This window comes from Lampetra fluviatilis, chromosome 9 (assembly GCF_964198595.1).
Source record: "Lampetra fluviatilis chromosome 9, kcLamFluv1.1, whole genome shotgun sequence".
NCBI lineage: Eukaryota > Metazoa > Chordata > Hyperoartia > Petromyzontiformes > Petromyzontidae > Lampetra > Lampetra fluviatilis.
In genome coordinates this window covers 10,683,152-10,711,009 of record NC_136283.1, presented here as the reverse complement: position 1 = coordinate 10,711,009, position 27,858 = coordinate 10,683,152, and the positions used below count along the sequence as shown (strand labels likewise).

Here is a 27,858-nt window from a genome sequence, read left to right as displayed (position 1 = left end):
AGCCTCAAATGAGTACCTGGTGCAGTGTATAAACATCACCACTCGGGAGACGAAGGCGGCCGGGCGTGGTGTTGTCCACCAACCCCCTCGTCGTGTACCATTCTGGCCTTCATAGGTGTTCACGGACAGCACTTGCCCTAACGGCCTGTTCAAGACTATATGGGGGATCTTTGTCTTTGCTCTTTAGGTGATGGGATTGTTTTGTTTTGCCAATTTTCATTTTTGCGAGGGTTCTCTGCCACAGGGTAGGTATTACTCACCACGTACGGCATTTGTACTTTAACCGGACGATCACAGTGTGCATAAGCACAGGCCACACTGTTTATCCGCACACTGGAGTTGCAATAATAGTTTAAAATAATGTTGTAAGTTGTATTATTATTTACCCGGGAAAACATCAGCCGGTCTAAAGACGTTCTTCATTCTGCTCCTGCTTTGGATATTCCTGCATAGAATTGGTGGCACGATGGTTGGAGCACCTGATGGGACAATCGGGTCACGAGTTCCGATTCCTGATGGGTCAATCGGTTGACGAGTTCTGATTCCTGATGGGACAATTGGGTCATGAGTTCTGATTCCATTTAGGGTCGAATCGGCTCATCTTTTTTTCCAAGATAAAAAAGAATCGGTGGCGTCGTGCGGGAAATCAACAGTGGCCGTCCTTGACGGAGACTGAGGCCCAAACCTTTTCCTCGCCATGTCACCGCCATCTTTACCAAATCCACAACGCAACACATTTCTCTGATACACAACCACACACAATTCGGGCGTTGTGCGTTGGGCAGCCAGTGCACCACACATTTTACGCAGTCTGTACGTGTCACACAGTGTAGCTGTGGGTACGCTGGAAATTCAACGGTGGGGTGTGGAGCGAGTGTGCGGCGTGTGCGATTGGCACCCCTCACCCCGTGGTACGATCTCCACGCATCCCTTCGTCCGACAGATGGTACGGTCCGTCGCCGCCAGCTCCCTCTACTGGAAGCCGCGCGCAGTTATAGCGACGCGGCAAAGGTGATCGATCGTGACCCACTCGCCCACCCCCGTACGAACACGCGGTCTGGCCGGCCTCACTCGACCGCGCAGAGGAGAAATTCCCAAGCACACCTTTACACCCAGCTGTGACACATGTGGTCGAGGGCCATGAAACCGCGTTAGAGCGTTGCGAGCGACAACGACCCGGTCCGTACGCGCGGCTCTCACCCGGCACAATGTCCACAAGCTATGTCTCGTGTATTTACGTACCATATGTTGAACTTCTTTCGCACCGTACGTAGTCACCCGTGCTATTTGAAGGTGCGGAGGAAGGACCACAAACTCCACACAAAAGCAGTTCTAAAGAAATGAGTTTTCACTCTGGATTTAGAAGTGCATAAGCTCCAGTGGCGTTCTAGTATCGGAAAGAAGAGCGTTCCAGACGGCCACAGAAGCGCATCTGAGAGCGTGCGATGCGGTGACCGTCTGCTTTGCCCTCCCAGTTTAGGAGGCAAAGACGAAGGCCGCTTTTATTTACCAATCCCAGTCTTCGCCACTCGTTTCAACGCCACCACTGTGCAGTCGGGCTCCATGCACCGACCTCCTCAGGTCCCCGGCTCGATAAGCAAAGCTGCCTGTGACACGATGCAGTCCGATTCTGTGCCAGTCTCATGAGCTCAGCTGGTGTGGCAATGTCCTCATGAGTGATCCTCAACCCAGAGTGACATTGTCCAGCCCAGCAAAGACCCTGTCACGGCCGGACTTGATGAATAGCAGCATTAAAGTTTATAAAAAATATTTTTCAAATATACTAGCAACGCACATATCGTTAAACATGACCGTCCAGCCAGCCAGCCAGCAAAACTTTTCCCTCAATATATTTTGAGCAGGTCGCAATTCTTTTCCTAGGTACCCTGCCCGGCTCGTGTGAGTTTGTCGGGCTCACCCCTCCCAGGCAAGAGGGTAGGGCAGGGAGATCTCGGGCCGTCCTTGGCCCTCAATCAACAACAACCGCCATTCGCCACTAAGTGGCGGTGACGTCACCACGACGCTTGTGCCAGGCCAAGTGCACCTTGAGGCTGTCACGTGAAGTGTCGAACGCCCGCTGGCAAGGAGGTCACGGGGCAGACCCAGCAGGTGCCACGGGTCGACTGACCGAGATGACTGGTTGATGCACCACCTGTGCCCCCCCCCCCTACTGTACCAACTTGCTGTGCTTTAGCCACCAGCGGCTCGTTACGGGTGGCGTGCCGCGGGGGGCGGGGCTTGCGGGGGGCGACGCGGGGGCGTGGCTTGCGGGGGGCGATGCGGGGGCGGGGCTTGCGGTGGGCGGGGTTTGCGCGAGTCCGCGGGGCTTGCGGGGGGCGGGGCTTGCGGGGGGCGGGGCTTGCGGGGGCGGGGCTTGCGGGGGCGGGAGAGGGCAACCCGTCAGCCCGTGGCCATTTGAATTACAAATGGCAGTACTTGTGTTAGCATGGAAATGAAGACACTATCGCGGGGCCGATTCCGCGCTGTATCGGGCTTATTTACCATCTGTGCACCTATCCCACACTCTGCTCCACTGAGCCTCGCCCGTATAATGTAAAAGTTTTAAATAAAAACACGCCAAACACGGCTAATGTTTTTTTAACTGTATAATAATGTGGATTATTTTATTCAGATGGCCGGCCAAACGATGAAACCATTCACTCGGTAATTTGCCGCGTGGTATCACGGAGCGACAGATATTTCACGTCCCTTTCACACGTTCTCGTACGCGTAAATAAATAAAACGGGACAAATTCAATTTAAATTTCTCAAAGTTTTCTCGCTCGTAAATACGTTTCCAAATATACTTTTGCGTTTATAAATAAGAGTGATAAAGTAGTAAGAGTCACCACATTATCTATTAGGTTTTTTGCATTTCGTAATTAAATGTCAGGGAGTGAGTGTGAGAGTGTTTGAGTGTGGGGAGCGGTAGTGTAGCAGTTGGCATGCTGCGCTACAAACCCAGCTTCCTGAGTTCGATTCCCACTCATGGCCAACACCGGTGATGATTGTCTGACTCGGTTTTGGGCCCCTCCCCTAGGTTGACTTGGACTCAAATCAATATCTGGTGTAGTGTGTAAACATTGCCACGAGGGAGACAAAGGTGGCCTGATGTGGCGCTGGCCACCTACCCCCTCTTGTGCTGTGTCGGTCTTAATAGGTGCTTGCTAACAGCACGTGCCCCAACATCCTGTTAAGGCTATACGGGGATCTTTGTGTTGTGAGTGCAAATGTGTAGTGCTTCGCGCACTGCGCTAAGAACCGAAGACCCAGGTTCAATTGCCGCTCACGGTCAGCAGCAGTGATTATTGTCTGAACAGGTCCCTGGGCTTCCCCTAGGTCGACTCGGTCTGAAATGAGTTAACTAAATTAAAGTATTAAAATTGTATTCTACCATTGAGCTATATAGCCCTTTTTCAGAAGCGATCTGGCCTCAAATGATAGCTCAACGAAGTAGCTTATTCTAGATTTGAAATTTTCGTGACTGCAAGGGTCCATACTCATTGTTTTTTTCGGTAAAGTCACGTAGGTAAAAAAAATAATTTAAAATAAATTAAATCACGACGCTTCGGAGGCAACACAAGCTTACTGTATTGATACAGTAATTTCTTTTTTTTTACCTACGTGACTTTACCGAAAAAAACAAACAGTATGAAGTGGCTTATCATTTGGAAATTCATCACAGCCAAATACTCTAAACGCATGTTTCTAAATGTGGAGGGAATAACCGGATGACCCAGAGAAAAATGAATGCGACCATGGGCAGAACACGCAAATTCCAAATATACAGGTGTCAGGGTTGGGATCGAACCCACGACCTCCTGTACGCTCGGCGAGGTAGTGAACATCTTGCCACTGTGGCACCCCCTGGCACCATGAGCACCTGGTGCGGTGTGTAAACATCGCCGCTAGGGAGACAAATGCGGCTGGGCGTGGTGCTGGCCACCCACCCCCTCGTGTGCCATGCCGACCTTCATAGGTGCTCGCTAACAGCACTTGTCCCAAAAGTCTGGTAAGGCTATACAAGGAATCTTTGTGAGTGAGTGTGTAAGTGAGTGTGAGTGAATGCGAGTGAGTGTGAATGTGTGTGAGTGTATATTGGAGAAAGTCATTAGCTTGTACGCTGAGAGCCGTGTTCACATTTGAATGTTTAATGTGTGTTTACGGGAACAGAACAGAGGAGTCTATTCTCTACCCGCCAGTGCATGCCTAATGAACAGCAATTCACAGCCATTTCTCTGGTGCATGTTTAATCCTGAATTAATTTTTTTTAATTATGCAAAAAATGTCTTCAGATGAATTGGGTTGGAAATGGAAAGGAGAGCTGTGAAGAGCCAAGGCTCGGCCGCTCAAGGGTACGGCACTGGGATGGGTGGGTGTCTTGTGAACGTCGCCGCGCCATCAGCGCCAGGCTAGGTGCACTTTGATGCCACGTGGCTCAGAGTTCTTTGAACAAAATAGCTCGGCTGGCAGGCAGCTTCAGAGGTCGTGGGACAGACCCAGGTTATAGGCTAAGAATTTTGGTTAACTCGCTGTCACCTGGCAACGATGTTTTTATACCGTGTTTATGCTGCACGTGTATGCGCGGAATGTTATGCACTGCGTGTATTCAGCGCCGGTGCGTGTACACAGCGCGAAGAGAAGACCCTCATCCCGCAGTGTACGGACACACGGGCTGTGCACATTTAGCAGAGAGACACTGCGTGACCGACTGTCCAGAGCACTCGAATTGCAAGTTGGAAGAAATAACGATTTGAATACCTGCGACCCGTGCCGCTGGGCCGCGGGAGCGAAACGCGACGCAGCGAGGTGGAGAGTTTACGCGGCCCGTGGAAATGAGACGGGAAAAGCTGTCGTCGACTTTGCGAATCGAATCGGGACTCCAAATTGGTGACAATTCACCGGCTCGCCGCGGGGGGATTCATCGCTGCGAGCCCGGCGAGCGCGTCGTGCCGTTCCGCGGTGGCCGCGGTGGCAATGGCGATCGCTGTAGTGGTGGTGGTGGTGGTGGCGGCGGTGGCGGTGGTGGTGGTGGTGGTGGCGGTTGTGGTGGTGGCGATCACTGTAGTGGTGGCAGCGGTGGTAGTGGTGGCGGTGGTGGCGGTTGTGGTGGTGGCGATCGCTGTAGTGGTGGCAGCGGCGGTGGTGGCGGCGGCGGCAGTGGCGGTGGCGGTGGTGGCAATGGCGATCGCTGTAGTGGTGGCGGTGGTGGCGGCGGCGGTGGGTTGTGCGTGCGGCGCGATCCCGGGCGTCGGCGTGTCAGGATTAGTCATCGGAGAGCGGGGCGGCGCTCGCTACATCATTACGCATACAGGTGGTAATGACGTTCATTTGTGCTGCATGATTTGAGCAGCAGTGAGGCACGAGCCCCTCGCCTGTGACTCCCTAACTGGCGCATCAAACGAGCGAAATTTATCGCCCGCGTGGAGTCGGCAGCCAAGCCCGCTCGCCCGCCAGCGAAGAGCGCTCGACAGCCAGCCAGTTAGCCGGCCAGCTCGCCTGCCTGCGAGTCAGCCTGCGAGTCAGGCTGTCAGTCAGGCTGCCAGTCCTCCAGCTAGCCAGCTGGTCGGCAAGCCTTCTCATCAGGCAGTCAGCCGGTTCAAACGTCAGGCCAGTCACCTAGCCAACTAGTCACGCAGGCAGCGAATCGCCCACCTGGCTCGTTAACCAGCCAACCAACCAATCAGTCAGCCAATGAGACGGCCAGGTTGCCTGCCAGTCGTACAATCAGCCAGCCAGGCAGCCAGTCGGCTAGCTAATAAGATAGATAGATAGATCGTTTATTGTCATTGTCACCAGTACAACGAAATTTAAAATGCTCACCAGTCAGGGCATCATTCATAAATTTAAATTAAATAAAACAAGAAAATAAAAATAAAATTAAATGAAAAATAATCAATTTATACTATATATAAAAACAGCCCAAGTATACCCACATACCCACATAAGGTTACATTTTGTCATTGCACATCTCTATTTCACATTCAATTGTAACACTATTACTTAATAATTAATTAGCATTATTGAGTGTGGTGATCGCTGTAGGATAAAAGCTCTGTTTGAATCTGTTTGTCCTTGTTTTGACTGATCTGAATCGTCTGCCTGATGGCAACAGCTCAAACAGTGAGTGTCCAGGGTGTGAAGAGTCCTTTAGAATGATCTGTGCTTTTTTGATGCAACGTGAACTGTGTAGTTCTTCCAGTGTGGGGAGATGGCAGCCGGCGATCTTTTGGGCTGTGTTGATGACCCTCTGGAGCGCTTTCCTCTGAGCCACTGTGCAGCTGGTGTACCATACACAGATGCAGTATGTAAGAATGCTCTCGATGGAGGCTCGGTAGAAGGACACCAGCAGTTTCTGTGTGATGTTATTATTCCTGAGGATTCTCAGCCAAGTATTCAGCCAATCTGACCAGTGGCCAGCCATGCTTCTAACGAACACTGATCCTCCGTGTAGCCACCTTTGTCTCCCCAGTGCTGATGATGACACTGCACCAGGTAATGGTAATCATTTAAGGCTGAGTCGACTTGGGGGGGGGGATGGGGGGGAGACGCTCAGGACCGGTGCAGATGACGTCCACTCACATTGGCCGGTTGCCAGGTTTGTGGTGCAGTGCGCTAACCACTGCACCACCGCTCCACCGCTCCACTCAGTGCACTCACACACAAAGATCCCCCGTATAGCCTTCACAGACTGTTGTGACAAGTGCTGTTAGCGAGCATCTATGAAGGCCGGCACGGTACGCGAGGGGGTGGTTGGCCAGCAACCACGCTCGGCCGCCTTTGTCTCCCCAGTGGCGATGTTTTTACACATCGCACCATGTACTCATTTGAGGTTGAGTCGACCTAGGGGAGGCCCAAGAACGGTTCAGATAATCGTCACCGGTGTTGGCCGTGAGCGAGAATCGAACTCGAGTTGCTGGGTTCATAGCGCAGCGCGCGAATCGCTCACACACACACACGCGCGTGTGTGTGTGTGTGTGAGCGATTCGCGCACACACACACACACGCGCGCGCGTGCGGACGCTAAACAAATTTATTGCAGTTTAGCTTCCCTCACCCGATCTGCAAGGTGTTCGTGATTGATTGACTTTTGATTGGCGTGCTTAAGTTGAGCGAGGTGAGAGCCCATCGACGTAGCGTGTCTCATTTGCAGTGGAGACCTGGGGGCAAAATACAAGGGGGGGAGGGGTGGGACGGAGGGGGGGGGGCATGGACGGGAGCGAGACTGCAGGAGCAGCCGGTAAAGCCTGCAAGGAGAGCGGAATGATCCGTCACGTGGGAGTAGTTACACGTTGTGCCGGCACTGGAAATGCCGTTACGTACGTGTGTACGTTGAACTTCTTTCGCACCGCATGTAAGCCGGCCGTGCTCATCTCAGGTGCGTTAACGCCACGCCTCTGTCGACTCGTCACGATCGCGTGCCGTGCCATGGAGGCGTCCACGACGTCGGAGTAGTTGTTAAATGACGTCGCTTGAGCGGAAACACGCAACACTGACGGATAGCGTTAACTCGCTTTGGGTCTGTTTAGTTTCGTGCGTGCGTGTGTACGATTGTGCGTGCGTGTGTGCGATTGTGCGTGCGTGTGTGCGATTGTGCGTGCGTGTGTGCGATTGTGCGTGCGTGTGTGCGATTGTGCGTGCGTGTGTGCGATTGTGCGCGCGTGTGTGCGATTGTGCGTGCGTGTGTACGATTGTGCGTGCGTGCGTACGATTGTGCGTGCGTGCGATTGTGCGTGCGTGTGTGCGATTGTGCGTGCGTGTGTGCGATTGTGCGTGCGTGTGTGCGTGCGTGTGTGCGATTGTGCGTGCGTGTGCTTGTCGACAGCTTAGTTTTGCACATTCACTGTTGTCCAAGCCTGATGAAGTGCGAGCGTGGGCCGTGCAAAGCAAATGCAATGTTTTAGACCGGGGCTCTCTCCCTCTCGCCTGGCAGCGGCCGATCGCTCCCGCACGCTCACGCCTGTCGTGGCGCCGCTACGAGATCTCGGCTCGCTCTCAGGAGCACGTTCCCCTAAATCCGAACCTAAGCGCTCGCGTTACAGATTGATGAATCGCAGCCGACGCGAGCGCGCACTTTAAATGTTGTAATTTACGACCTTATTTAAAAAATAACGTCGCCCCGGCGCAGCAAGCCGCGGTAGCCGAAGTTGACTTATGTAAAAACATATCACGCACTAAATAACGCGCCGAAAAAAATGTCCTTAAATATTACTTCACACCCTCCTCTCACCAGACTCCACTGATTTTTACATTACCCGGCAAATGTCACGTTTTAGGGCAGGACGGTTATTGGTCTCGAATTTTTTTTTTTTTAACATTGTATTTCTTTGTAAACATACAACTTTTGCCGTATATTCATATATAACGCCCATCCCTTCTGGCCTATTGCTGTCTTTAGAAAATCTGATTATCTGCCTCGCACATAAAAGTTGGAAACCCATCGCGCTTGACACTAAAGTGTTCCTGGCAGCCCGGCGGGCATGGCAAGTGGGGAGACAACATGTAAATTTATTCCCCGGAATGTATATTTACGGCGGGCGGTGCAGCGGGCAATGATTGCCGGGGAAACGGGGACGGAGTCACGGGACATTAAGCGGAGATTTTACGAGGCGATATTTGCCGAGGCCGGCCAGCCGTGAAATGCCCTGCACTGGGCGGCCGCGCGGGGAGCCAGGGGAGGGAAGATGCATTTCCCACTGCTAATGTGATCCGCGTGGTAATTACTTCATTACCGGAATGAAGAGCCTCTTTAACTCTGAGCTATGGGCAGGTGGCCTGACCATCATTACGGAGCGGGCAAGCCTCGTATCCGTCACAGCACGGCGCCCCCAGCAGGCCCTGCTCCCTGGCACCTTCGCGCCCCCGGACGAGGGCAAGCGCCGTCGTCCCCGTTGCCTCCGTTTGCCTGACGCCCGCTCGCTCGCCCGCCCGCTCGGTCGCTAGGCCACTCGCCAGACCGCTCGCCCGCCAGCCTGCCTGCCGGCACGACCGCCACCTCGCTCGCCCACCCGCTCGCCCACCCGCTCGCTCACCCCGCCCATCAGAACCTCGGCATCATTTTCATCCCGCGCCCCAGGATCTGAAGGTGCTGGTAATGATGGACCCAAGCGGGGTTGGTGGTTTGCACGGAGATCACCGTGTGCCAGACACTCTCAGTCCAGTTACTGGGCGGCCAGGGTGTGGCAGCACAGCAAGTGGGTGGCTGAAACATCCGTGCCGGTTCCAGACTGTTGTTTCCTGCTGTGTAGTGGGTTTCCCCAAGGTTCTTTCCACGCACACGAAACCCCCCCCCCCCCCCTCGTCGAAGGGACATCGATCAAACAATTCCCATAGCGCGGGACCGTTTGGTGCACACATGAAGTATTTGCACACTTTTAAATGATCCAGAGGTGTGCGTTTTTCTTCTTCTCTCCTATGGCATGGGCCAATCTCTCCTCGGGGCGCTCGCTGTTGTCTTCCCATAAAGTAGTTCTCATTTTATTGGCCCTGGAAGGTTTTGGGGGGGGGGGATGAAGCGAGATGGCAACCGCCGCCACGGATGTGAACTCACAACCTCGAAAATGCAAGTGGCGCGCGCACGCCCGCCCGCCTTCGTTGGCACCTGGCCGGATCGCAGTCGTAGTTATTATTATTATTATTATTTTCCGGCAGTGCTTAACGGAGGCGAGCGGAGCCACCGTTGTGCTTAACGCAGCACTCTGTGCGGCTGGCGACGGGAATAATTCCGCGGGCGCACGCTGCGTTTGCATTACTCCTGCGAAGCCACCTGGTGGGCCCGGCACCTATCAAGGAAATGATCTTCTGAGAACTCGCCCCACCGCCGCCGCCGCCACCCCCCCCAGCCGCACGGCCGCGGCGGCGTCGCCCTCGAGCGAGATTATTATCTTCGTTTGAAAAATAAAAAATCACAAAAGAGCAACGATCGGCCGCGTTCTGCGCGGGAAAATAAAACAAATACGGGGCTGTTTAACGTCGACGAGGCGTTTGCGTTTATTTATTTATTTTCCCCCCGCGTTATTATTTTCTGCTCGCTCACCGTTCAGCGACTGACTGAGTGAATTTGTGCCGCGGCGCTAAATTCACTCTATTTTCTCGGCGTTTCGCTTTGCGTAAACGCGAGAGTAAATGTTGCCGTTGCGTTCCCTAATTTTTGCATTTATTTCCATAACGCCGCAGAGGCTGAGCGCGAGTTATTTATTACGTGGAAATTGACTCCGCGTTACAATGAGCACATCATAATCAATCACGTCTTCATCCTCTCTTCTTTCTTTCCCGCTGTAATGTTGAAAGCTAAAATAATCTTCTCGCGGAGTTGTAAAAAAAAAAAAATAGCATAATGTGCGTGATTTATCCGCGCATCCCAAATTTCCACGCGGCACTAAAAATTTAAGCTCAGCTAAATTCTAAACCCGGACGATTTACATTGCGGGGGGGAAGGTGGGGGGGACCGGACGATGACAGCGAAGGACGTTTTAAGGTGACTCTGACCATTCATTAGGGCTCCTGTAAAAATAGCGGGGGCCGTTAGCGAGTGCCCTTCGCTCTGATTGACCCAGCCGTGACCCCACAGCCGTAGTCGTCATCGTCGTCATCATTGCGGGGAGTCACGCGGCGCGGACAGAGCGCCTCCATGAGCCACCGCTCCTTCTTCCTCCTCCCGCTACCGCCGCTGCTGGGCTTCATCGATGTCGCGTGCGTGTGTGCGTGTGTGCGTGTGTGCGTGCGTGCGTGCGTGCGCGCGCCGTCCCCGCGGGGTTCACGCGGGCGGCTGAGCCCGACCCGTGCTCCTCCAACACGGCGCGGCGAGCGTTGGGTACCAACGCCGGTGGGAGATCGGTGGCCGCGCCGACTAAGGCCGAGCACGCGGGCTCCCTCCGCCCGGTCGAGATGAGTTGAGGCTCTGAAACTCAGGCTTGAACACCAAGCCTTGAGTGTCCCATAATGTTTCCGGAGTCCGACTCTGAACCTCAGGCCCTTACACTGAACCTTAACGATCATAATAACGGCCCGTTAGTCGGACTTTTCCCAGTGCCGTTTCATCGTTTTGGACACAAAGACAAACATCCCCCATATAGCCTGAACAGACTGTTGGGGCAAGTGCTGTTAGCGAGCACCTATGCAGGCCGGCACGGCACACGAGGGGGTGGTGTGGGCAGAACCATGCCCGGCCACCTTTGTCTCTCCAGTGCCGATGATGACACACGACACCATGTATTCATTTAAGGCTGAGTTGACCTAAACAAAGACAAAGACACATACATCTGCTGTACATGGCCACTTACTCATTTATAATGAATGCAAAAAATGGCTCGAAAACAAAACAATATACAGGTGTTGTAGCCTCACATGAGCTGGGTTGTGACAACGCCCCACATGGTGCAACACATACGCAGCTGCTATTCATGGCAGTTTACTTTCTGATGACTATAGCAACATCGACAGAGCCGTGCGTGTTCGTGAGTGAGGCTTCCGCGTCGCAGATTCATCCTCGCCGCATGGCTTCGCTTGATCGTTTTGTGCAACGTGCGGCGATGTTTCTTGTCCCAGGCCGCCAGACATTTGTTTGCGCTGCACTTGCTGTGCTGGAATGGATGCAGGCGGCTGGTCCCGCTTGAACCTATTCAGGGGTCACTGTCCAGCCAGCTACAGCCGCGTGGTCAGGGCAGTCGCGCATTGTCGCAGGTTCAAATCCCGCCTCGCCAGCCCTGCGGAGGTGATTATAATATGAGACGGCATTGCTTGGGGTGCCGTGGTGGCGAGATGTTAACTCCCTCGCCTGGTATGCAGGAGGTCGTGGGGTCGATCCCAACCCTCGATGCCTATCTATTTGGAGTTGTTCTCCCCGTGGTCACGTGGATTATTGTCCAGGTCCTCCGGTGTTTTCCTGCACGTTTAGAATCATGCGTTTAGAGTATTTGACTCCTCTACATTTCCACATGATAAGCCACTTCGTTCAGCTATCGTTTGTGGCCAGGTTGCTTCTGAAAAAGAGCGATATAGCTCAGTGGGCCTTACTTGGTAAAATACAAATTTAAACAAATTCTAAATAGCTTGGTGCCATGGAGATCCTCGTTCTTGGTAAGGGAATGGGGAATTTCCATCAGATGATCAGGGCCATTGTCAGATCAGCATCACAAGTTTTAACATCGCTTCGGCATTGTCATAATCTCCAGCGTCACCATTGTCGGCATCTCTCCGAGCTGGTAAAGTTACCTCCGCTTATTGAACTTAGGAAGTCACCAACCAACTTCCTTTGAAGGAACCAGTCCTTGCCATAGTAATGTGGAATATCCAACACCGTCTAAGGATTGTTAGTGGAGATGAGCCCCACACAACGGCGTGTAGATATTTAATTCAGCGTTAGCCCCTTGAGCGCCACGTACGCAAGGGAGACGTGGTGTTTTGTTTACCCCGTGCGTGTGCGTGCGTGTATAACGCTGCGTGCGTGTATAACGACGCTGTGTGCGTGTATAACGACGCTGCGTGCGTGTATAACGCTGCGTGCTTACGCGGCCCGTGACCAATACTTAAGCGGGTCACGTCTGCTCGAGGTGCGACGCCCGAAATGATCTGCCGCCCGAAATGTTACTCGGAGCCCCTAAATCTCACACGTTAGTGCGGCCCCCCCCTGACCCTTGTAAATTGTTGGACGGTTTTGACCCCGTATACGTGTGTGTGTGTGTGTGTATGTGTGAAACGCGATGCTGTTTCAGCAAGTACGTGGGTACGCAGGCTAATAAATACTCGGGGGGTAAGAATAACAATTCTCACTCTGCGGCGCGGGGGATTAAACGATGACTGCACGCTTTTTCGGCAGGTTTTATGGGTTTATTTCACATTCTTTTGAGCCAACCTTTTTTATATTAACACCACAAAATGAACCGCGGGGGCCCAACCCCCCCCCCTCCACCCACACACATCCGTTGCAAAAACCAAGAGCGCCGGGGATTGTACGGCATCTGGATGCCAGGCCTGTCCACAGGACAAGCGATAGAGACACATCTTGTGAGCCAGCAAGAGCAGAAGAAGAAGATGAGGAGGAGGAGGGCGTCTTTGTGAATGGGGTTCCTTTTAGAGGAGTGGTTGAGAGGGGTAAGGAGGCTGCAGGGTAGAGGGTGGAGGGGGGAAGGAGGCACCTCACAGGACGGCCTTGTGTCTGGACTTGAACATCGAGGGCATGGGTCCTAGCCCTGCACACGGCATGCACGCCGTGGTCAACCGCTGCAGTGCGGGTCACAGCAATACACCCACTCACTCACCCATTCAACTGTCCACCCACTCATCCACTCACTCACTCACCCACCCACTCACTGACTCACCCACCCAGTCACCCGCTCACTCACCCACCCACCCGCTCGCTCACTCACCCACCCACTCACTCACCCACTCACTCACCCACTCACTCGTCCACTTACTCATCCACTCACTTTTTCACCCACCCACCCACTCACTGACTCACCCACCACACTGCAGGTCACTTCTCTTTCTGCTTCTTCCCTGTCATTGTTCAACTTTGAAATTCCCTCCGACCGTCACTTTTTTCCCTCCAAGCTCTGAAAAAGAACAGTAACCTCGCTCAACGCTTATAAACGTGTTGACCCTATAACCCATTACACCTGTGACAGTGCGGTTGGACTGGGTCCCGGTCGAGGGATGGTGGAGTGGGGTCGGGGGGGGGTCTCTGTTTTTCCTGTGTTGCGTGGGAGATGCGGGCCCTGACGTGCGTCCGGTGTGGCTCTCAGGTGGAGCCTGGGCCCCTCGTGCGGCCGCTGGTGGAGCCAGACACGGCCCACGCACGCGTCTTCTGCTACAACTGCGCCGCCGAGGGACACTACGGACACGTGCGTAGCGGCGCGCGTGCACACACGCATGTGTACACGTGCATGATACACACACGTGTACACAACGTACACGCACGTGTGCATACCGCACACAAAGCATCTACGTATACACACAAACGTACGTGCACAACAACAAAACACAACAACAGCCGCAATTCTCCACTAAGTAGCTGTGACATCACCACACACAGCGCTTTTGTGCCTGGATCTGTGCACTGTGAGGACACGTGCAGTGTCAAAGCCCCGCTGGCAGGAGTTGGCCGGACAGACCCATCTGCCGTGAGTTGACTGATTAAGATGACTTGCAGATCCCACCACCTATGCTCCCTACTGTGTGAACATACACATACACCATACGCACAAATGTTGTGTGTTATGACACTTGTTGCCCCAGGAAAAAGCCTCATTGAGTCTCAAGACTCTTTTTTGGCGAGGGTCCTGCCAAGTTTGTATAGCACGGTGTGACGTTGTTTCGTGCGATCCCAATGGAACCATTTGCAGGTCATTTTTCAGCGTTGGGAAACCAGAGAACCCGGTAGAAAACCTCTGCAGAACAGAGGGAGAACATACAAACTTTAATCTTGATTTGAAGCTTTCGTGACTGCAGGTAACCGTACTCTTTGGTTCTTTGGACGCTTGTGTTGCGCCCGAAACGTCGCGATTTATTTTATTTTATACCTACGTGACTTTACCGAAAGAACCAAAGATTATACAAACTTTACACAGAAAGGCACCCGTCGGGAATGGAACCCAGGCCTCTTGTTGCTGTGAGGAGACAAGAGGGTGTTGCCAATGTGCCGCCACCCTGCGGTATATGTGCGCGAGTACACCGTACACAACACAGGCTTACGGTACACCTACACACACGTGGCCCAAGCAGAGGATTGTCCCGTCCCTCATGGTCTAAGCCGTCGTCCGGGGCTCCCGCAGTCCACACGGGAATGGCAGCCTCTTGTCCCCTACACAATGGTTACGGCACCCGACTCGCAATGGAAAGGTCACAAGTTCAAATACCTGTCGGGGACCAACTCGGCCTTTTACCTGTCCTGGGTAACTTATTGGAGGGTCCACAGTTGTCATTACATGGAAAGATTGGCTCCCACTATAAATATCCGGATTTTCCATCGTTATCTCAGGGCCACCAATAGAGATGATGGTGGAGATGTTGGATATTATTCCACGTTGAACTTCTTTCGCACGGTTCGTAGCCAACCATGCTAATCAGCGATGTTTGACCGCGTACTCTTGAATTGATTGCCTCAGTCGCTTCTTCTCCACCCTCGGGCCCTCGGCACTGATCGGCACAGCTCTGCCCAGCGCCATCTCTCCGTCGTCTCTCTGTCTCTCTGTCTGTCTCGCGTCCACGGCTCGGAGCGGGTGGGGGGGTGGGGTGCGAGGGGCTGGGTTTGGATTTGCGGCCCCATCTCGCCGGGGCCGACACGCCCCGTCGGGGTGCCGAGTCGACCGCTCGCCGATCCCTCTGGCGTGGATCGCGGCGCGAAGGGGCTCGGCGAGAAATACGACGGCGCTTCCTCCGGCGCGACGCTCTCGCGCCCGCCCCAGGCTTTTGACGTCTGCGGGGCCCCAGGCAAGCGTGACGCCGCGGAAGGAATAAAAAAAAAAAGATTTCAAAAAATGAACGGTCCTGAATTAGTTCACGCTTAACGCGGCCCGACCAGCGCTACTCATCCGAGTTTGACGGCAGCCGGTCTCTCTGTCAGCGCCGGTGGAAATAGGGGCGGCCGCAGGGAAGGAAAGATCGCGTGGTCGCGGGGGTAGGGGCTGCGGCGTGCGCGGTTGTTTGGGGAGGGTTCCAGTCAGTTTCATTATCAAGTCATTAAATTCAAACTCGTCCGCTCCTTCCCAAATGACTTTTGACCTCATCTCCACGCGAGGGTCTTTCGCGGCAAGCGGGGAGTTCACGCTCCGTTAACGAGAGCTCCACAAGATTGGCGCGTAAGCCCCCCCCCCCACGCCATGAGGTTCCAAGCCAGCACCACGGAGAGCCTGGGTTCGACACCGGGGCACTCGCCCGAGAGAGAATCGTAGGCTCTCTCGAATGTGGGCAACATTACCCAAGCATCCCATGCAAGGTCAAAGTCAAAGCATCTCCGTGCTTAAACGAGCAAAGTGTGGCCTTAATATCCATTGTGACTGTGAGCCAAAGGTGGAAATTTAATATTCCTATGGTCAGACCCAGTCTGTCCATAGAATAACCAATATTGACGTCCCACAGAGTGGTACTCATTTTATTGGCCCCGTGGAGATGATAACCAGGAATTGAACACGTGTCCTCCAATTGTGAGTCGCACACTCTGCCACAGTGACACGGCAACAGCACCTTTCTTGGTACTCGCTGAACACCGAGACCCAATGAGGCTTCACCTGAATGAAACAAAAGGATTTGTCTTATTGTTGTTGACTGACAACCCTATGAAAGTCAGCCTTCTAACATGTAAGATAGTGCACCACCGGGCTCCGGGGCTCTTTCCATTCGTTGCCTTCGAAGCGGCGAGTAGTCGGCGATCGCAGGCCCAGCGCGGTTCGTGACGCACGACTCGCCATCGTCGCCCCCTTGGATCTCGTGCATCGGCGGCGGGGTAGGACGCGCCGGGGGGAGGGGGGGGCGGGCGATGCGGGAGAGCTCTTCCTGCCCCACAGTGCCGATACCACAATCGGGACACCGCGGGTGGCGAACGGGGAAATTCATCCCAAAGGCGAAAAATAGGCGAGCGAGCGGGGGCCGTGTTTTCGGTCCCGACAGCCGAGCACTCGCTGGCTCGCGGATCTGGTGGCCGTTAATTCAGTGGCGACGCTCGACGCCGCGGGGCCCCTTCGCTCCCCCGCACCTCCTCCCCCCGCGCCACTAAAGCGCGCGGCGTCGATCACGAGCCGCGAGAGGTTCGATCGCGGCCGAGCCCTCGCTCGCTCACTCCCCGCCAAGCCCCACGATTGGTCTGCGTTGTGTCAGGCGGGGAGGTGAGGTTGACTGAGGGGGTGGTGGGGAGGAATGTGTTGGGGGGAGGGGAGGGGAGGGATGGAGGCACGTTGGCCCCGTGCGCACAGTCATTGCACTCATCTGCAAAATTGATTGTTCATTAATTAGAGGCACTAATGGCCAATGAGATCATCGGTTACTGCCGCTGGTGATGAGTGTCTGCTAACCGGCTCCGGTGAACATCTACATAATTTGTCTTCTTGGCATCATCATCATCGTCGTCGTAATAATTCAATGAATTCCCTCGCCGTTATTTAAACGTGTGAGAGCCTATTCATAGCACAAGCCAATTTTTTGTTAAAGCAAACCTTAGTTCGCAATGTTATGCACCAGCAGTTCTTACAGGTATTTTATTTGCAAGTTAGCTGGGGCAGTAGTGATTCTGTGGTTTGAGATTATGGCTCCAACCATGGAAATGTGACATTTCCACCAACGCAGTGGTACCCAGCGGGGATTAGCACCGAGGGAGGCTTTTTGACGTTAGAACGTTCGCAAAGTGACGAGTAGCAATCTCGGTGACGTGTTGCCGATAGTCCACAAACCTTCTGAGGATGATAGAATGAGTACTCTGCACGTTCACTGTTGGGATCTAGGCAGTGACACGGTTACAGAGTGGCCGACTTTCGTGAATTAAGCCACAATCTTGAATGCCTGCCGTGCAGCATCGTGACACAACGTTCGAATGTCCCTGTGTGCTGTTGGCGAGCGCCTGGTCAGACCACCACGGCACACTTTGTGAGGCGGCCAGGACCACGCCCGCCCCCATGCCTCCTTTGTCTCCCACATTTTGACTCCCACCACGAGTCCCCGGCCAGGCAGAGGACTACGTTGCCACACTGTGCCAACCACGCAGACAACAAGAGCGTGCAAAGCAAGTGGACAGGTGCTGTCCGTGAGCACCTCTTTGGACTGGCGAGGGCACGCAATGAGAGTTTTCACAGAGAGTCAAATCCAAGTCCCCAGCTGCCTTTGACTTCCCAATGCTGAGGGTTATGGCGGAGTCAACCTAGGGGTGGCACAGGCCCGGGGTTCAGGCGATCACCACTGATATTAGCCGTGGCCGGGAATCGAACTCGGGCCACCGATTTCATCGGGCTACCACGCTGACCACGACGCTGCCGCCCCCCCCCTCCCCCGCAGTTACACGCACGCGCCTATACCCAGCCCACGTTTAGATAACATGTGCTCTACGCTCGCGTCATTCAAGGTCTAAATCATTCTTCGGCCTCGTTTTCAGTGACGAGACTCATGTAATTGAAACCGTTATTAATACGGCTCCGCTCACAGGAATCTCATTACTTCATCCGTCAGCAGTGACAGGCTAATTTCGGCATCCTTTATTTAACCAGGTGAGAACCTTTGCACATTCATTATCTCTTTTGCAAGGGGGACCTGAGAAGCACAGAGACGAGAAGTCAAGCCCCACACCGACAAGAAGAGTCCGAGATGAAAAGCTGATCCACCCTCCCCCCTCCCCCCACCCATTACAGCGTTCCTCTCGGTGGCCTTGAGTCAATGTCGCGAATTCCACATTCCTGTGTAGATGGTCACTCTCTCTCAGATGGCCCACTGTTGACTTTCTACAACGTGTGGTGCTCATTGTATTGATGTTGGGAGGAATGGTGATGGGCCGAGTGGACCTTTCGACTGCGATTGGGCTGCGTTGGCCCTCATGCTAGGGACTTATTTCCTCCTCTTTCAAGCTCTTGTTGAACCCTCACGCGGTACATTCCAATTGTTAAATCTATCTGTCAGTGGAACTACAACTGGCTTTTGTCAATAATTATGTATAGTCATTGTTATTAGTTGCTCAGGATGAGGGAGGGCCCTGCTCAGGATATTTGGTCAATTCCTTGTGGAGTATCTGCGGTCTGATAACTGTCCATAGTAATGTGGAATTCCGCGCACGCAATCCGGTCTCACCACTCCATCTCCTCAGTAGTCATCCTCTTGCAGGTTTGCCTGCCATTCCATTACCAGTCTTGTCCACCGCTCGCCAATCTCTGTATTCCGCGTGGTGTTTAGACTTTTGTGGAATTTCCTCCAGAAACTTTATTTCTACCACGTGCATGGTGCTCGCTCAAGCACGTTGCCCTTGCGATGCAGGAGCCTTCTGCATTGCAATGCAATGTCACTACAATGTCTATGAACGGAATGAGTTGAACGTGTAATATTTACTCACTTTATAAGGAGTTAACGTGTCAAATTTTCACGTGTCATTGAGATGAAAACACGGTAAAAATATGAAAGCAAAGAGCAACAGCAGAGCTCTGTGGTCTTGCCGGTCCCGTTATGAGGACGAGCAGCATTTCAAGTTGGCCAGCGGCCTTCGCCGACTGAGAACGTTTTTCCATTTTACTACGACGCACGCACGAGGAGGAGAACTTGCCAGGCGTCAGTCAGTCGCTCGCTCGCTCGCGCGACCGCGCAGAGCTCCGCCCATCAAACGTCCAAACCTCGCAGAGCGTGGGGCAGCACCCGTCCCGAGCCAGCGGGGTGGAAATTCCACATCCCTATGCCGGGAGGCAGAGGGCCGCCGTGGCGGTGTCGGCCGCGTTCCCCCGCCGCACGGTTTTCGCGTCGCTGTGACCTGGTGCTCCGTTCCTAAGTGCCGCGCAGCGGAATTGCCGTTCCGTGTCACCCCTCCGCCCCCCCCCCACCCCCCACCACCCCCCGGCACCTCCCGCAGGCTAACGATGATGCGCTTATAATTATTTACTGGCTCTGGGCCGCCGCCTCTTCCTCGCCGCGGCAGCAGCAGTAGCGGCGGCAGCGGCAGCAGCACATGTTTTACACGGGGCGCTGGTTCACCGCATCCCGTCGCCGCCGATCAATGCTTTGTGTTTAACGGCGGGGGGGAGCCCACCGCTCGTGGGGCCAGGCCCGAGACGAACGCTTCTCTCATTCGCTAATTGTCTAGGTTTCGTTTTTACGGGTTTCGGAGCACGATGTCGCCGCGGAAGGGGTTTGTTGTCGCCGCGCGTGGGGGTCGGCGCGGGGTCATGTTTTGAGGAATTTGCCGTGGGTTGCGTCGAGATGGTTGTGGTGAGGGGGGGGGGGCGCCACGGTGGCGAGATGTTAACTCCTTCACCTGGTGTACAGGAGTTCGCGGGTTCGATCCCGACCCTGACGCCTGTTGTATATTTGGAGTTTGCGTGTTTTCCCCGTGGTCGTGTGTGTTTTTCTCCAGGTCCTCCGGTTTTTCCATCTGCATTTAGAATTATGCGGTTAGAATGTTCGGCTGCTATACATTTCCACATGGTAAGCCACTTCATGGAGCTATCATTTGTGGCCAGGTCGCTTCTGAAAAGAGCTTTTATAGCTCAGTGGGGTCTTACCTGGTCAAATAAAAAATTGTTTAGTTTCTAGTTTTTTATTTTGTATGTTGGAGTCTAATCACGTACGGTGCAAAAGAAGTTCCACATACATACACTCATATTGACTATTTCCACTGGCATATCCGAGCCGCGCCTGTGCCGGGGCCAGCCTGTTGCATGTCAGCAGTGCCGCTGACCTCTCGCACGCAACGTAGGATGTCAAGATGCATGTAGATGATGTTGGTGGTGACGCACACGTAGTGTTGTCAGCGACAGCCTCCTCGGGTCGGACACACACAGTGGCAACACGAGAGCTGGCGTAATGCTCGTGGCCAGTCTCTCCGATCGCTCGGCAACCAATTCGTCGATTTTGCATTGCTAGGAAATGGCAGTTGTGTGCAATATGTCCCAACCCTTGCAACGTGCCACCAGATGATTGACAAAGCACACGAGGTCATAAGCCATTCATTATCGGCCATGTTTCAATCCACCGCTGGATGAAGGCCGCCTTCCCAAGCTGCCACCGAGTAGTTTCATGCGTGTCAGTGATCGCATATCTTGAGAAATCTTGGCACTCCGAGGGCGAGGCACACAAACCACTGTCCATGTTAGTTTTCGGTTCGAACAGCTATCAGCTCATTGCGTACAAGAGCCCAGTTCATCGCAGGTGGCCGGAGCCTGAACTCAAGCCACCGACCTCAGCGGTGTTCCTCTCTCCACTGTGACATGGCCACTATGAGGCCGCTTCGTCACCGGCAGCATGGTGCCTTGATCGGAGTGTTCCACTCACAATCAGGTCACAAGTTCAAATCTTGGTCAGGAATCATCCCAGCCCATTAACCCTACGTGGACACTAACATACGTGAGCAGAGGGTCATCCTACGGACAGATTGGCCCTGTCATGATAATGTGGAATGTGTCTTCCCCAACACTGCCCAATGCTCACTTGAGCCGGGAGACGAAAGGCCAGCAGTCATGTCCAAAGATCTTCACCGTGTTCACTCTGCTGCGGTGGACGGTGATCTTCGGCCGGAATGTCCCCGCGAACAATTCTGAATGTCCATCGCGCGGCAATGTAGGCCTCCGCGGTTGTTACTTGGCTGGTAGGACCGGCGCGTTGGGGCTGGGCAGCGTGGGTGGTGGGGGTGCGCTCGGAGGAGTGGGCTGGCAAGCCCGGGCTCCGTGATGAAATACTGCGGCGGGCGGATAATTGTGCGCTAATGCGCGAGGCTGCACTTATTACCCGGCACCCGTGTCATTAGGGCCCGGGGCGCGGAGAGAGCGGTTGGTGACGCGCGTGCAGAGAGAGAGAGCGATGGAGAGCATGGGCACGAGAGAGGGAGAGAGTGCGAGCGTGCGAAGGGAGGAAAATGGATTTGGCGCCGGTGCTCCATGCATCATAACGACACCGAGTTGTGCTTTTAAATGCAATACGATACAACTTGGATGTGGAGCATCTCAATGTGACCGTGTGCCGAGACGGGTTGCACACGACTGGAGTGCAGCGCTTTGCAGGGTGGGATTGGTGGATCATGTGGAGAGCACCGTGTGTTGTGGTTTCTGAGTGAGGGGTGCGCCTTCATGTGCTTGCGGGTTTTCCACTGTGTACCTTCGACACACCAAGAATACGAACAAAGGCGTTGCCCAACATTCCTAAGCAGGACCCTGCCAAAAAAGAATTTTGCGATGCTTTGCTTTGCCGGATTAAGGACAATGTTACCTGAGATTCTTTACCAGGATGGGAGATGTGGATGTGAGCGCGAGCAGGGGAATCCGGACAGGGAAGGGATTTTGATCATAATGGAGAGTTTTTGAAGTTGAGTTGGGCCGGGACACGGGAAGAAACGAAAGGATGACGCAGTCCGGATTAGAATGAAATGAACGTTCGGGGAAAAAAGTTTTGATTGCAGGCAGAGGAGAAGAGGAGCCCGGAATGGAGGGCGATGTTTTATATTGAATCACTTTGGGCAGGGGTAGAGAGTCTGCCGCGTAGCCGGGGGAAATGAGTCCCAGACGCTCGCCCTCCTGCTGCCCTCCATCATCGGCAGCAGAAGAGAAGAGGCGACCTCCCATCGTGCCGAGGTTGTCTGGGATGCCGACGGGAGGGCGCGGGGGAGGGGGAGCCGCAGCGCGCGATGTTCTATATTTAACGTTAATTTTATGTTTCGTTTTATACCGTGAAGGCGCGTGGCGCTGGGCGGTATTTGTGGATCGTCGGCCGTTTGGCAGCAGCAGCAGCCCCCGGGTTCACCTGCGTGTCAAGACAGCCCCGGCACTGCACCAGCCACGGCCCGGCGTTGCCGATTAATGAAATTACTTCTGATGCGGCTAATTATTTCGCCCGGGCTTTTAATTAGCTCCCGACCAAGCTCATTACGGCCCTGCCAAATTCCATTATTCCGCCGACAGCTTTATTAGTTTGCGCGCGCGCGCGCTCACTCGCCCGCTCGCTCCCCTCCATCATCGCCCGAGCCCTGCCGATACGAGAGAAAGCTCATTATTCTGGCAGGTAAATTGCGCTGTCAAGGGACTAATTGGTAGCGCCGCTCGGCTGGACTGACTGCTGGACCGCGGGATTTTTAACATGATAATCATTCACGCGTTATCTTGTTGGACGAACAAATGCTCCCAGGACTTGGGCTTCCCAACCAAGCGTTACTGACGAACGCTTCTCGCTCTGGCCCGCTGTGCCCGTGCCACGGCCACCGTGGCCCGTTTGGCGAGAGGAGGTGGGCGCCAGATTAAGAGGGGGAGACGCAACGCGAAAAGCGGACAGCTGTTATTTTGTGGTAAATACCCGGCTTGCGCGATTCACAGGCTGTCGAGCGCGAGTGGGGAAACTTCCCTCATGAGGAGTAGCGCCGAGGGTTACGGATCTTCAGGGACGCCGCTGCAGCCCCCTTCGGTGATGTCTCGGGCCGCACCGGAGTCCCCCCCCCCGCCCCCCCCTCCCTTCCCGATCACCCTCGACCTCCCAGCCACGTCGCCCTGGCCATGTCGTCACGTGGTGCATTCTGGGAGCAGCTGCCCTCCGTTCGTCCATGAAGCCCAGCGCACAGAGGGGAATTTGAAACCATTCCGACCAAAGATCACCGTCCACCACAGCAGAGTGGACGTTCAAGATCTCTGGACACGGCTGCTGGCTTTTCGTCTCCCGGCTCAAATGAGCGTTGGGCAGTTATGGTAGCACTCGTTATCCCGGAGCTGGGATTTAAGAGATACATTGGCAGGTTTATGTTTATTTATAATTATTTTACAGAAGCAAATTTTAGCTGCCAAGTATGTCGATGATAATTACGTAGATTGTGGCTGCGTTGTCTCTCCCTTTCAAGAAGAGGTGCCATCGGTGCAAGGCTTGGGGGGGATCCAGGGCACATTGCAAGCTGTGACCCCGCGGAGAGCATTGCGTGTGCGGGACTGGAAGGGGACAACGCAAAGACTGGAATGTTTCCTACGAGCTCTTGCAGCCAGCATCACCGTCCCCTCCACCCAAAAACTACTCTACAGTATTGGGTTTGGGACGTTTGCCATGGACCCTTAACCTCGGCCTAACGCTTGCGTAGTGGCTCAACAGTCGAGCGAGATTTTGGTCGGAGGTTGACATCGTGCTTCCAGGGTCGATAAAATAGGTAACGCTTTGTGGGCAAATGAACAGGAGTCCTATGGATAGACTCACCCCTTCCATAGGAATGTGGGATTTCCACCACTGGCGCTGCAGGGATCTAAACAGGAGATGAGCACCACTTGAATGCTCATGTGAGCAGGACATCACCCATGGACTGTGTAGGTGGGTGAGTGCACTTGTGACTTTAGTGGCATCGTGGTTCCCACACTGCCCCAAAATCTCACCGACGTGGGTTCAATCTCTTGCCATAATACGCAGCGTGAGAGCGGTGGCACTTTCACCCTGGTCTGGACCTCCTCTAGATCAACTCAGCTTTAAACGAGCACTTAGTGTTGTGCGTTAACTTGAGCACCGGGGAGATGGTGGGCGGTGGGCGTGGTGCTGACCTCACTAAACTATTGGGTGTAGGGTCAACCTTAATAAAAGAACTAAACTAATTTTATTTGACCAGGTAAGGCCCACTGAGCTATATATATAGCTCTTTTTCAGAAGCGATCTGGCCACAAATGATAGCTCAACGAAGTGTCTTATCATGTGAAAATGTATCGCACCTCACTATTCACTATTTTCCACTGGCATATCCGAGCTGCGCCGGGGCTATGCCGGGCCAATGCCGGGCCAGCCTGCTGTGGGTTAGCAGTGCCGCCGCTGACCTCTCCCATGCAACGTAGATGATGACGGTGACGCGCACTCTGGCCGACGGATACACAACACACAGCACACACTTCATCAGCGCTCCGTGGCTCTGACTCAGTAGATGCCATTATATCGATCTTCTTTAGGTGCTATGATGTCAGACGCATTGAACGCGCGCCATTATCCCCTCCCCTGGACCTGCTTGGCCCCGAGCCAAGCAGGTCCACGGTGCGATTCTTGCTCGGCCCGGATGTGCCAATAGAAAATCAGGTGGTGGATGAGGCTAAACATGAGATCTTTGTTTTGGTGTGCGTGTTCGTGTGCGTGCAGGAGTGCGTGCGGAGAAGGATGGATCTGTACATATACCCCACGGTGCCCTTCGTCTGTCATTACGACAGCCCTCACGAATTCCAGCTCAGGGAGAAGAGATTGCAGAGGATAGCCAGAGGTGCCTCTTCAGTGTCGGGTTCTTACCCCCGAGCACGTGTGCATTTCACCAAGCGTCACTACAGCAGGGCTCTTCAACGATATTTTCCGTCGGGCCACGTAATAAAATTTGCCGATGCCTTGATCGACACCGGGGTGCCGCGGTGGCGAGATGCTAACTACCTCGCCTGGTATACAGGAGGTCAAGGGTTCAATCCCGACCCTGACGCCTGCTGTATATTTGGAGTTTGTATGTTGTCCCCGTGGTCGCGTGGATTTTTCTCTTGGTCCTCCGATTTTTCCCTCCACACTTAGAAACATTCGAGTATTTGGCTGATAGAAATTTCCACGTGATAAGCCACTTCATTGGGTTATCATTTGTGGCCAAGTCGCTTCTGAAAAAGATTTATATATCTCAGTGGGCTCTACCTAGCTATCATCGCCACCCCCCCCCCTCCGCACTGGCCGACTAGCGTCCACTCGCAGGCCGGTGCCGAGTCACCTTGTGCCGAAAAGGGGCAGCTTCCAATTGGAATGCCCTTGGGAACGCTTTAAATGGGATGTGATGTACGGCTCTCGTGTGTTGCCGAGGCAGCCATGTAAATGTAAAGATTATGAAGATGTTGATGATGATCATTATTATTATTATTTCCCTGTGCGTAACAGAATTGCGGGAGACGGGCCAGCTGCAGGAGTCTCTGCTGAACCCCCTGAAGCGGCGCCGCCTGGAGTTGGAGGCCGAGCAGGGCCTGAGCCAGAAGCAGCGCGCTCGGCTCAAGGCGCGGCTCGACCGCGCCGAGGAGAGCGAGGCGGCGCGGCTCCACCGCAAGCGGGAGGAGCTGCGCGCGCGTCGCCACGAGCACTACGTGCGCCGCACGGCCGGACTTCCAGCGTGGGACGACAACGGTGGCGGCGGCGGCTCGCACCACCGCCAGCACGGCCACGACCGCCGCGAGAAGCGGGCCCGCGAAGCGCCGGCGGCGGGGGGGGGGGAGCGCAGCGAGCGGGGATTCCAGAGGAGGGCGGCCGTGGCCGATGAGGGCTACTTCCCTGCGGAGGCTGTCGAGTGGCAGAACGACAGGAAGAGGAAGAAGAAGGAGGAGATAAAGCAGAGGTTGAAGTTGAAGGCGAAAATGAAGATGAAGAAACTGAAGGAGAAGAAGGCGTGGCGCAAACACGGGGGGGGCGGCAACGAGGAGGAGGGAGGCAGCGCGAGCTCCGTGTCGGCGTTCCTGCCGCCGTCGAGAAAGAAGAGCAGGAAGAAGCGCGCGAGGGCCAGCGCCAGCGCCAGCGAGCCGTGCGTGGAGTGAGTCTCGCGCGTACAGAGGCTCCTTAACCGGCGACGCGGCATGCGGGACAAACTCACCACCGTGGCACGGCCAGCTAACATTTCACGCTTCGCCTCATTTAGCAAAAGGGCCGTTACCAAATCACGCTGTCCTAACTCAGGTTGAAAGCATTAACGCGTCGGCTCCGTCTGTCTGTTTGAGACGCGGAGGGCACGGTAACTCTCAAAGTTGATCCAATACGCAGAAATCTTCACTGTAAAGTTGGAACGTCTTACCCTATAGCAAACCAGCAACATTAATTCAAGGGTTGACCTACATTTGGAGACGATCCAGTGGTAAAAGGATTGCACCTGAATGGCCAAGATGCTCACACCTCTGTCCCTCCCCACCGATATGATCACACGTGATGTGATTTTGCTATGTCACACACCCTCCGCCCTGTGACATCATAACTTAATGCGGCTTTCCCAGGACAAACACATGTTAGAAAGCATTACAGAAGCCACGCATGTGGATTGTCTTCCTCCTCTTGTTCTTGGCCACAGTGTAATGCGATCGTGCTATCGATGTCACAAGACGTGGGTGCCAGATAATGATCCATGTAGATCTCTCACAGAGCATTGCAAACCTTCGTGTTCGAGCGAAGGCCCACGGAATCAGATGTAGCAGAACTACATCTGAGATCCCTTTAACTGACCTCCGGTCCACGCAGAAGGGGGGGGTGGGGTGGGGGGAGCACTTTCACAACGGCTATACCAACGTAAATTATTTCCTTCACACATTATATCCTCACAGCTGTAATGTAGCCAAGTTAATGTGATGGCTTTTTGTAGTTGTGGGTGACCTGACTCGAGACCATCCATAGGGGTGCCACGGTGGCGAGATGTTAACTACCTCGCCTGGTATACAGGAGGTCATGGGTTCGATCTCGACCCTGACGCCTGCATATTTGGAGTTTGCATGTTCTACCCGTGGTTTCGGAGATTTTTCTCTGGCTCCTCCAGTTTTTTCCCTCATTTAAAAACGTGCGTTTACAGTATTTTGGCTGCTATAAATTTCGAAATGATGATAAGCCACTTCGATGAGCTATCATTTGTGGTCAGATTGCTTTTGAAAAAAGAGCTACATAGCTCAGTGGGCCTTACCTGGTAAAATAGAAGATACTTGTAATAGTTGTATCAACTCGCTGCACTTGAGGGACCTTCACCTGGTTAAAATCACAGGCCTGAAGTCTAACGCAGGATGTCAGCGGTGCCAGCACTCATCAACCCAGCCTCCTCGGTTGTAACACAAACCCGATTCTTCCTTTGATAAATCTCCGTATTCTATAGCGGTGCCCACGCTGGAGGTGGAGAGGTTTTTGTTGTTTGCGGTTTGTGCTCGTGCACTGCTGCTTACACAGTCGATTGTTTTTATTATTTAATTGGAAACATGTGATATGCGTGAGAAATAAAATAAGTCAACACAAAGTGAGTTTACAGTAAAAAAAAGAAGGCTGATTGCATACCGAAGTCTCAGGAAGGCACGTAAAAGATTTTAAACGAAAACGTTAAAAATATGTAAATTGGAAAATGCCTGATGGGTACGTGTACTTGGTTTGAAAATATCTTTTATTTGAAAATATAGTATGTGCAAAGTCCAGTTTTGAGGAAAATTTCTGTCAACAGTTTTTTTTATTGTAGCAATGTTTTGACAATGAAGTCAAAAAATAAAAATAGTTAAATTC

At 53.7% G+C, this 27,858-nt stretch overlaps 1 protein-coding gene across 1 annotated transcript in view; it reads left to right on the top strand.

The window, feature by feature from the left end:
• The window catches only part of ZCCHC7 (zinc finger CCHC-type containing 7), a 212,547-nt gene extending 184,689 nt beyond the window's left edge, over positions 1-27,858 (top strand). Inside the window, exons 7-9 of the mRNA XM_078859762.1 lie at positions 13,743-13,841; positions 24,748-24,865; positions 25,510-27,858. Coding sequence (XP_078715888.1) covers positions 13,743-13,841; positions 24,748-24,865; positions 25,510-26,153 — 861 coding nt within the window. The 3' untranslated portion in view covers positions 26,154-27,858. The remainder of the gene's footprint in view (positions 1-13,742; positions 13,842-24,747; positions 24,866-25,509) is intronic.